At 40.3% G+C, this 11,639-nt stretch overlaps 1 protein-coding gene across 2 annotated transcripts in view; it reads right to left on the bottom strand.

Moving 5' to 3' along the window:
- Positions 1-5,128: 5,128 nt before the first annotated feature.
- oxct1a (3-oxoacid CoA transferase 1a) overlaps positions 5,129-11,639 on the bottom strand; it is a 53,707-nt gene continuing 47,196 nt past the window's right edge. Inside the window, exons 16-17 of one of the 2 annotated variants that reach the window (XM_061767792.1) lie at positions 5,699-5,800; positions 5,129-5,630 (exon numbers count right to left, since the gene is read on the bottom strand). In XM_061767792.1, the coding sequence (XP_061623776.1) occupies positions 5,595-5,630; positions 5,699-5,800 (138 nt within the window). In that variant the 3' untranslated portion in view covers positions 5,129-5,594. Of the gene's footprint in view, positions 5,631-5,698; positions 5,801-5,820; positions 7,161-11,639 lie in introns of those variants that run through there. The other variant, XM_061767793.1, reaches the window with a different exon arrangement.

Below are 11,639 nucleotides of genomic sequence, written 5' to 3'. Positions count from 1 at the left end.
AAGGTGTTTTCTTTTTTTTTTTTTTTTTTGCATAACCCCAACATATGACACCTTGTGTTAAATATCGTACTGTAATAAATATTAAATGCTACATTTTAAATGCTTCCAAATCCGATTTGGTTTTAATTTAAATCTGATTAAAGAAAAATGATAAATAATAAATCAATAAATTAAATTAAAATGAGATACATTTAAGTATACAAAAAAATATTGTCTTCATATTTATTTGTTCATATTTTGGATTTGTCTCTCCTGTGTAACGTTTGCTTTTGCTTTGCTGTCCTTGAGTGACTCAAAAATGATTAAAAAATTTTTTTTTAAATATATTTTAAGACAGAAAATATTTTTGAAATATTCATTTGGGCATGTTTTGTCTCTCTTGTATTATGTTTGTTTTCTACTGTGTCCTTGAGTGTCAAAAACGGATAAAATCCTACTTGAATTTGTATTTTTTCATTTTATTAAATCAATTTCTTTGAAAATAATTTCAAATCGTTTTAAATACTTTTAAGTATTTATTTGTTTATGTTTAATTTGTGTCGTGTTATTGTTGGTTTTACAGTGTCCTTGGGTGTTGTGAAAGATGCCTATAAATAATACAGTATACCTGTATCTCACTGTTGGGCAGAAACCTATGTCCAAATTTGGCTAATTTTGAATTTGTTTCACAAATCTACACTATTGGTCAGTTTCCTAATGGGTCTGGATTTATTTTATTTTTTTGAAATTATTGGTCAATCTTAATTGTTGAAATTGGCTTGCTGTCCTTGATGATGAAACATGGCTCAACAACAAACAACTTTTTGGGTGCGGCTTTCTGAAAAGTGATGCTTTTGGAGATGCTAGGATTCTGCCCGAGCGATACAGTTGATATTTTTTGTACACATTCCATTTTAAGTTTGTAATTATTACTTTTTAAATTTTTTGCCCAATAAAAATGATGATTTACAGGCACATATGTTATTATGGCGCCATCCTCTCCTTGAGATTTGATTGGGTCCCTTGAAAGGCGCTATATAATTCCAAGTTCGTACAGTATTGTTACTATGGACATACACAGGTATCACTTTCTGATTTGTTGCTTAAGGTGTTTTGCATGATGTAAATATCTTTTCACTCATGTCATTTTGTTTGATCCACATGTATCCTCACTAAAATGGACTTTCTGTGCAATGGTGAGGTGCCATTGACACATGTATTCTAGATTATATAAGTAAAATTACCTCTTGTGGGAAATAAAAGAAGTGTTGCTCTGAAGTCACAGTCAAGTGAATCATGAAGATTTCCAATTAAAGGTTACATTAAACCCCATTAAATAACGAGACAAACATCATCCCAAAAAAGGTCACCAGCGGCTTTGACGAGTATAAAAAATGATGTGCCTCATAAAACTTCCAACTTTCACGCACAGAGTTGTGACATAGTGCAAGAATGTGTCGAGCAGCACTCCAGGCAGGTCTGCTGCAAGGTAATTCCGAAATGTGTTCTGGCAGCTCACTGTGGTCCAAACACCTGACGAAGGCTGTTGATGTCATTGTCCTTTCGTAGTTTTGGATTAAACAGTATTGTTTTGGACCTTCATTTACATGTCAAATGTTACTCCAAGTGGATGTATTTCAAACGAACGGTGTTATTGTTTTCATTGGCACATCAATCCATCTATCCATTTTCTATAGAGCTTGTCCTTATTGGGCTACTGGGTGAAATGGAACCTATTTCAGAGGCGACAGACTGGACTGGTCACGAATCAGTTGTAGCGGAATTGCAAAAAAAAAAATAAATAAATAAATTGAATTACATTTTTAAAAAAAAGACACTAAGGGCCTGATTCACTGAAATCCCAAATAGCAGCTAAATTGTTTGGTGACGCTAACAGATCGGGGCGCGCTGTTGGCAATAGGTGTAAAAGTGGCGGGGACCGTCTTATTCAAAAGAGGGTTTTGTGCTATAAGTAGCTCTGATGGTTTTCAACATGGGAAAAATGGAAAAGCACTGCAAGCACAAAATTTAGTTTGAAGCGATGGACCTGGGAGTGTTAATGGAAGAGGCATACAGCACAAACATATGAGGTTACAGAATAAAAATCTATAGCTCCAATAATTTTGGGACAGCAAGCAACCACATAAAAGCATTGTTTTGTTTGATTTATTGTAACCCTCTGCGACCTTGTGGGAATTGGATATATGCCACTCCTGCATAACATTGTGTGTAAAACTTGGAACAGCACACCCCAAAAAAAAACAAAAAAAAAACCTACCCTGGGAGAGGCCACCATCAATTGTCACTGTGCACTGAAACGAGCCAGACGCAACGAAATGCAGTTGAAAACTTGTTTAAAAAATAAAAAATAAATCAGAAGTTCTGCTGTCCCTTTAGTCATATTGTATTGAGCAACTAGGACAGAGATGTGTACAACAGACCTACATCGCAATAAAGTTCACCACTTTTGTTCCTCTTTGACATCAATGCTTTCATATTGTGTGGTGGCATCACAAGAAAGACATCCAAAGAGTTAATCCTTAAGATCCTCACTGCGCTGAAGTCTCACAAAATTGGCTCTCAGAAGATAAGATGACTTCTTGCATGACAACTGTTTGCACTTTGGGTTTTTCCTGCCACATTAGTACAAGTTGTGCTTTCCCTTTGGTGTACTGAGCTCCTAGGACACAGATGCCTGTACTTTATGATCCAAAAGTCATCATCACTTTTTTCCCCCCTTTGTCTTCACTGGTTCCACTTTGTGGTTAGCATCACAAATGGTAAACGGACTGCATTTAAATAGCGCTTTTATCTAAACCATCATCGTGCCCAAAGCACTTTACAGAGGTTCACATTCATATACCAATGGGCGGCTGCTGCCCTGCAAGGCACTGCCAGGCCCACTAGGAGCAATTTAGGGTTCAGTATCTTGCCCAAGGGCAATTGGACAGCAGACGGGATTCTAACTGCCGACCCTCCAGTCAGTGGATGACTCGCTCTACCAACTGAGCCACAGTCGCCGCGCAGCACAAGAAAAATACACTGTGCTATAGTCTCACTAAATTTGCTGGTGTCTCGCAAGTTTGTCAAGATCCAGCCTAACATCATGTGTGCCGTAAGTTCGAACCCAGCATCTTTTCTGTTACTTAAGGGCAGAAAACATTTTAAAACTTAAGAAGTTCTGCCCGCTTAAGTCATATTGTACTGAGCATCCAGGATAGAGGCTTGTCCTACATTGCAATAGGTTCACTTCTTGCTTCATGGTCTTCACCACCTATGTTTTTCTTTGTTATCACTAGTTGCATTTTATGGTGGTATAACAAGTAAAAGATACTCAAGGAGTTTATTCTTTGAATGCTCATTGTACTTAAATATTTTTAAAAATCCTTAAGCTTCACACAATATGCTACGATCTTGATGCCGGTTAAAACTGGGGTTTTCTGTCATTTTGGGGCTGACTATGTTTGTTGGTCAAGAACTTTAGGAGTTCCGCTGTATATATGCTGACGAAGGGAGTGTCAAATTCTGCTTTAGGATGAGACATGGGAGGACAAGTACACGTGTACAGTGTTTGTTACAAAGTGAAATTGTTGACTACTGGTTTGGCATGCATATTACAGCATTTTCAGTTGTTTGTCCGGGTCTACGTTGTTATTATTTGTTTACTATTGCTTTAAACATAACATGGGCAATATTTTATCATGATTGAACGTCTACTGTCATACTTATCAAAGATTGCAAATGTGGAGCAAAGTACCCACACACCTCATGACTGGAGGTTTTTGTCTCGAGATAACGTGGAAATTCCCCACAAAGTGGGCAGAGGGAGACATAAAAAGAGAGAGATTTCAGAAGAGGGGCAGATCGTCTGGTGAGACTGTCATTGAATCATTTCCAGTGCACTACATCACTTTTTGTATGACTGCTATTTGCTGAATACAAAATGTAATGTATTTCTTGGCCCGATCACCGACTCCTTCTACAAGCTTATCAATAAAAGAACCAAAAATAATAAATGTCAACAGGGATCATTTTGACAATGTCGTCATCTATCCATCCATTTCGATAGCGTTTATGCTTATTACGGTCACGGTTAGCTAGAGCCCATCCTAGGACTAGATCCCAGGACTACAAGCCAATAGATAAACAACCACTCACATTCAGACCTATGGAAAACATAGAGTCTTCAATTAGTCTTAACGTGCATGTTTTTGGAATGTGGGAGGAAGTCAGAGTACCCTCAAGAATAACCACATAAGCACGGCGGAAACATGCAAACGAAGCAGAATGTAAAAGAAGCTTTCCAGGTTTTACTCTTGTCATTTTTCTTTAACCCTATAAATGTGTCACTCTCTCTGTTTTACAGCACCACCAGGCTAACTAGGTTATAATATGCAGGCTAAGGGGGCTCCAGTTGATTCATGAAGGGGCGTGCTGGATTAACATCAACAGCCGGCCGCCACAGGCCCTGTCACTTTTCCTCCAGATTTTTCGCTTGATGGGACTAACCCATTTGATCTTCTTCAACCCAAAAAACGCCCGCAGGGCAGAATTCTTACAGTTATGTAACAGCCCTCAGGTAATGCTGCCGCCTCTCTACTCGAGTGAGGCAATCGCATGGAGAACGTCGATGCAAGCCCACCGTTCCATTTATAGATGGTTCCGACCTGCAGCTTTTTGCTTTGGTTAACAATTAGAATCAATTATAAACACCACAAAACCAGCTCATTTAAAGAAAGACGCAACACATTTGTTCCACAAAGCAACCCGCATTCCATTGTATTGCTTGTACAAAAGATGGGGAAGAGCAGATTTGAGTAAAAACAAACAAACATTAAGGCTTCTTAATGTGTTCTCTTGTTGTATTGAAAAAGTAACAAAAAGCTGTTTTACATTGACATGGTCCAGTTTGAGTTTACTGGGTGACAATCTGACATATAAATTGCTTTAAAACTCCTTTTTTCAGTAACAAGTTGATTTTACCGTAAATAGGACTCCAGAAATTACAGTTACTGCACCATAAGCACTATTAGAGTTGCATTTGACTAAAGAGAACAAAAAAGAACATTGCATTATTGCATATGGTGGCCGCGGGGATTTATTTGCAATGTTACCAGTCGATTAGATTGATATCAAGTAAAACTGGAGGTTAAAATGAAGCAAAAAAGTTTATTCGGGAGAAAGGCAGAAAAATGGCAAGAACTGAAACAGACTGGGCAGAACAAATAATTTATGTAGCCCTTTGGAACCATAAACATGGACGTGCACAACATTTTTGGTTAACGGACCAGGAACCTACAGTGCTGCTCTTTTAGGGTTAGCAACAGAATTCAAACGGGTTCCAGCAGTTAACTAGTCTGTGTGTGAACAACATAGGAACTATGGAGCCTATTGGAGGATTGGATTTTGTCGACGACGCACCTGGCGTCTATTATCGAAGGACGGCCACTATTGGAAGAATTATGTTTTGAAGCCATTGTTAAATTAATAACTTACAGCAGCGGGCTTCTGTTTCGATGACTGATCCTGCCGATTGCTGGGGTCATCTGATCAAAAATCACTTAAAAAGCACTTTGACCTGTCTTGAGGATATTAGAACACAAACAGATTCACTTCTAGATTTGCTGCATGGGCCTCAGATTGGGGGACACCTAGAAGAAAAAGAACATGTTCATCACATTAGACAATCAACTTTTTAATCATCTTTCTAAGGACTGACCTCAAAGTCTGTACCGGTGCACCCCTTGATGTCGTCTGGAGTCATCCCCTCCCACACTTCTACCAGAGTCAGCCCTTTAGCCTTATCTACATCAAACACGGCCTGGGGGAGGAGAAACAGGCATGAAGGGAAGAAAATGGCATGAACTGTAGGGGGGGGGGGGGAAGAAATCACTGAACGAGACACGGTTGGTAAGCAATTAATTGCTGACAACATGAAACAATACGTGTTTGTTTATTTACAGTAATTACGAGAACTAAACAAGTTGCTTAGAATCCTCACCGATGCAGCCGGTTTGCGCGCACGCACGAAAACAAATCGAAGCAAATGTCTCATTTCCATTAAGCCCACTAAAAATAGCGTGACACAGCAACACCCATCCAGTCATGTGTCACGTCTATAGACAGACCAGCGCAACGGCTGCTCGACACCTGAACTCTCCACTGGCTCCAACAAACGGATTTTTGCTTAACCCGGACGCTCCTTTTTCAGAGTAAAAAAAAAAAAATTATTCATTTTGCCTAGCTGAAATTAGGTATTCAGGTTTTTCCTCAAGCTGCAGCGGTCCTCTGGGAAGGCTGGCAGTAACTGAGTTTTAATTCACAAACATGGCACAGAGGACCCCGCCCGGCATACTCACGGTTTGGCATGTTTTCCATTTTTTCCTTTTTTCTTTTTGGGAGTGAACCAACCTCGAAAATGTTTAGTGGTGGTTTATCCCAGCTTCTTCAAGAATTTTTGGGGTTTAAAAATAATAATAATAATACTAATAATAAAAATCCAATGCGATTATAATGAGCGTGAATTATCAGCAGATTTTCGCTATTCACGGTCTATCCCCTGCGAATAGCGGGAGTCCACTGTATTTTAATTCACAGTATAATGCAACTACAACCACAAGACTATAAACATACACGACTCACAAAAAAGTTAGGGATATTCAGCTTTTGGGTGCAATTTCAGGATGAACGTAAAATGCCCTTAATGCCTGAACTTAATTGAACCTTCTGTAAACATTTTAATGTCCTTCTGTTCAATGTTTCATTTTGGACTTTTTGCATAACTTCTGATCACTATTAACCCATGTTTCTGTTAACAGTGGTTAACTTATTTTTATACTTGAATGGCAAGTAACTACCGTATTTTCACGACCATAAGGCGCACCGTATTAAAAGGCGCAGTCTCAGTTACGGGGTCTATTTCTGTATTTAACACATACAAAAGGCGCATCGTATTATTGGGTGCAGGCATGGTAAAACATACGCTAGCTTAAAACATACAGTAGCATGCATGCACGCTAAAACAATATTTTTAAAAAGGCACCGTATTTATTGAAGTATTTAACAATGTACTCACGTTATTTATTCATTTTTTTTAATCAATCCTCATCCGCAAATCCATCAAAGTCCTCATGTTCTGTATCGGAAATGAACAGCCGGGCAAGGTCTCCATCAAACACGGCAGGTTCCCTCTCGTCATTGTCGGAGTCAGTCTCGTTGCCGTGCGGCTCCTCAGAAATGATGCCGGCTTTTACAAAAGCTCGAACAACAGTGCAAGCACACGCGTTAGCCCAAGCATCCACAATCCAGTCACAAATTGTGACGTAACTCGCCCGGCGCTGCCTCCTAGTATTAGTAAAGCTGTGTTCACCATCTGTCATCCATGGCTCCCACGCCGCTCGCAACTTCACTTTGAACGCCCTGTTTACACCGATGTCCAGCGGTTGGAGTTCATTAATCCATTGCTCGAGTTTGTCTTCCAACTCGGGCCACCTCGCCTTGTTTCCGCTTCGTCTTCTTGACTTGGCGAAGCTCGTTTTCCTGCTTTCTCCACTTGCGAACCATGGATTTGTTGATCTTGAATTGTCTCGCGGCTGCTCAATTCCCATGTTTGCAGTTTAAACTGTCCTTCGTAAGCGTGTCTCTTCGTAGGTGCAGTTTTTCGACTGCGGTCAAGCCAGCCTCCACTCGTAAAATAGCAGTCAAGCCAGCCGCCCCTAATTTTGTTCATACTAGGCATTACGGTAATAGGTCGCCAACTCGCGGCGAAGGCCACCTTCAAAATAAAAGCTTCTCAATAATACGCACGTCAGTGCTCTTCGGTTAAGGAATGAAACCAGCAAAGTTAATTTGAATCTTGAGATACATTAAAAAATGTAGTTTATTTGATATGCGATATCTCATAGATATTTTTTAACAGATTTTTTTCAGTCAGGGGTAATGACAGCAAAATATGCAGTTTTCGGAGACTTTTATTTTGAAACGTAATATCAGATCTTCATCAAACCTCTTTTAGTGGAGTCCTTGGTGGTCTGTCACACAGATCTGGACTTGTCTTGCGATACCAAGGGAATTATTTTAGGGTGGCTTTGGCTCAGTAGGTAGAAGAGCTTCGAAACCCTGCTACGACAGTCAGTCCGCATGTTGAAGTATCCTTGGGCAAGACACTCAACCCTAATTTGCTCCCAGTGGGCCAGGCAGTGCCATGCATGGCAGCAGTCACCCATTGGTTTATGAATGTGTGTGTGAATGTGAGGCTTTGTAAAGCGCTTTGGGCACTGTGATGGTGTAGATAAAGCGCTATATAAGTGCAGTCCAGTTACCATTTATTTTTCATAAGATATCACATAAACTACATTTTTTTAATGCATGTCAAGATTCAAATTAACCTTGCTGGTTGCATTCCTTAACCAAAGAGCATTGACATCCGTATTATTGGGAAGCTTTTATTTTGAAGGTGACTTTTTGAATTGAACTACTGAAAAAAAGAACTTTTCTACCATGTTCTAATTTATGACAGCCAAATCACAGTCATAACAAAAGAGCCCCCATCTCAAACACATTGAACATGGAAGATGTATCGCAGAGCTGCATAAGAGACTTGACAACAGGAGCACAGAAGACAAAGTGACCTGGGTCCTGTTGCTTCTCTCAGCGGAGAGTGACAGGCCGAGGCCTCTTCCACACAAAGCCTGTCACGGATCAATTCATTAGATCCACGCACACACGCACGCGGCAGGAGGCTGACATCTCACTCCAAAATACCAAGACAGATGGAACGGCATAGGGAGTAGGAGGATACGCAGACACAGGCACCGACGCGTCTCCGTGTGACGCAAGCGTACTCAGTTATTATGGAACATAAGACATTGGTCGTCAAAAAAAGTAGCTTTCATACATGACGGGCATAAATAAATGTACCACAATACACTAAAATACTAGGATTAAGGGATTTCAACATTGATTTTACTTTTTTTGAATCTTTTTAAAAAGTTTGGGCCTGATTTACGATGTTACTAAATTGTGGGTGCTAAATTGCGTGTTCACTCACTCTAAATGCAACAGGTGTTGCAACAGGTGTAAAAGTGGTGGACTTGGCTCTTAAGGCCCAGTACACAAATATAATCACGCTTTTTTTGTCCTGATTTTGCCCCTTCCCGACCAAAAACAACACACAGCAGACTGTCTTATGTTTTATAAGATTGTCACATAAAATTATCCTGTGGCATGAGATGTATTAAGAATGAATTTGTCCGAAACGGATTGGGGGCGACAATCACGAAAGCGAAACTCGAAACAACCTGCATGTGCAGATGCCCAAACTGCACGGAAATAACTCCACAAGAAGCACTTGTTACTCAGCAAATGAAAATAATACATAACTAATACTGATATTAAACATTACATACTGCATAGGTGGACAAGGCTGAATCGCTCCCCATTGAGTTCAATGAGGGTAATGTCCATGTTAGTCCACTGACTGCCGTCAATTATTTTGGACAGACCATGTTTAATTGACTCTGCTTTCATTATAGTTTAGATGTGTTTATTTGTTTGAGCAGACATTGATGTGCATGTGTCACCAATTGGTGAATTTGATGACGTCAAGCTTGCTATGACCAGCCAATCTTTGCATTTACGCAGCACTTGCATTGGCATCTGATACATATTAGATTTTTATCCACACTTTGAAGGTATCCAATTCCACAGCTTTTTTTTCTCTCTCTTTACATTGCCATGATTCATATCCCAATTGTGCCACTTGGGAGCAAAACAAATGACAATCATGTTTCTTGAACTACGCAGTGTAAATCCAGCCTAAATCAACCACAAAAATAATCCAACAGCACACAAAAAAACAACAGGTTGTTGGGTCTCGTTTTAGGACAACACCTTTATATACAGAAAATACTGCAAGGGAATTACGACAATTAATTTCACAAGGAGTCATCTCTCCTGTCCTGTGTTGGATGGACCCAAGCAAAGCTGTTACTTACTGGACTTTTTTCGACAGTTACGCAGATTACTTCTCTGTGTCAAACCAAGAACTTTATTACGTTTGAAATGATGTCCTCCACAAGCTAAAGGAAAAGGTCAGCTCACACAGTCCTTGTCAGCACTCTGTCACACCAAGAACTCTATTTAATTTGACTGATAGACACAAGTTAGCCGAGGTAGTTGAGGTCAAAAGCCAAAACTATTACAATCTTTTTATTGTCAGCGCTCAGCCAGGCATGATTTAAACCATTCTTTCAACTTCCAGGAGTTTTTGTTACAGTATATGTCTTTGCAGGAGGCCTACATACAGTGGGTACGGGATGTTTTCAGACCCCCTTCAATTTTTCACTCTTTTTTATATTCCAGCCATTTTCTAAATCATTTAAGTTCATTTTCCCCCACAGTGTACACACAACACCCCATATTGACAGAAAAAAAACTGAAATATCACACAGCCATAAGTATTCAGACTCCTTGCTGCGACACTCATATATTTAACTCTGGTGCTCTCTATATTGACAGAAAAATTATTTTAGCTGCGTGCTTATGGTCATTGTCTTTTTTTAAGGTGAACCTTCGGCCCAGTCTGAGGTTCTGAGCACTCTGGAGAAGGTCTTCGTCCAGGATATGCTGTACTTGGCCGCATTCATCTTTCTTTTGATTGCAACCAGTCTCCCTGTCCCTGCAGCTGAAAAACACCCCCACAGCATGATGCTGCCACCGCCATGCTTCACTGTTGGGACTGTATTGGACAGGTGATGAGCAGTGCCTGGTTTTCTCCACACCTGCCACTTAGAATTAAGGTCAACAATTTCTATCTTGGTCTCATCAGACCAGAGAGTCTTATTTCTCACCATCTTGGAGTCCTTCAGGTGTTTTTTTTTAGCAAACTCCATGCGGGCTTTCATGTGTCTTGCACTGAGGAGAGGCTTCCCTCGGGCCACTCTGCCATAAAGCCCCGACTGGTGGAGGGCTGCAGTTATGGTTGACTTTCTAGAACTTTCTCCCATCTCCCGACTGCATCTCTGGAGCTCAGCCACAGTGATCTTTGGGTTTTTCTTTACCTCTCTCACCAAGGCTCTTCTCCCTCAATTGCTCAGTTTGCCCGGACGGCCAGCTCTAGGAAGGGTGCTGATCGTCCCAAACATCTTCCATTTCAGGATTATGGAGGCCACTGTGCTCTTAGGAATCTTAAGTGCAGCAGAAATGTTTTTGTAACCTTGGCCAGATCTGTGCCTTGCCGCAATTCTATCTCTGAGCTCTTCAGGCAGTTCCTCTGACCTCATGATTCTCATTTGCTCTGAGATGCAAGGTCTTATATAGACAGGGGTGTGGCTTTCCTAATCAAGTCTAATCAGTATAATCAAACACAGCTGGACCATTTTAATGAAATACGAATGGAAACTTAGCTGCATTTAATCTATGTGAAGAGACTCCCCTCTGCAATGGTGGATGAGGTTGAGTAGTTTATCTTTTAATATTAACAGTAGTCAGCATGTTTTGACTCTTGTGTGGCTGTTAAGAGTGTGAAAGATGAATTGTGTAAATTTACATGACTTCCAAAGAGGAAAACGGACTAAATCGGAACAGATTGCGTTTGACCTTAGAGAGTCAAAGACACACTAAGAGATCTTGTGACGTGTGATTTGATAGGCCGAGAAAAG

Source organism: Phyllopteryx taeniolatus, chromosome 3 (assembly GCF_024500385.1).
Source record: "Phyllopteryx taeniolatus isolate TA_2022b chromosome 3, UOR_Ptae_1.2, whole genome shotgun sequence".
In the NCBI taxonomy this organism is placed as follows: Eukaryota; Metazoa; Chordata; class Actinopteri; order Syngnathiformes; family Syngnathidae; genus Phyllopteryx; species Phyllopteryx taeniolatus.
This window is presented reverse-complemented; position numbering and strand designations above follow the sequence as displayed.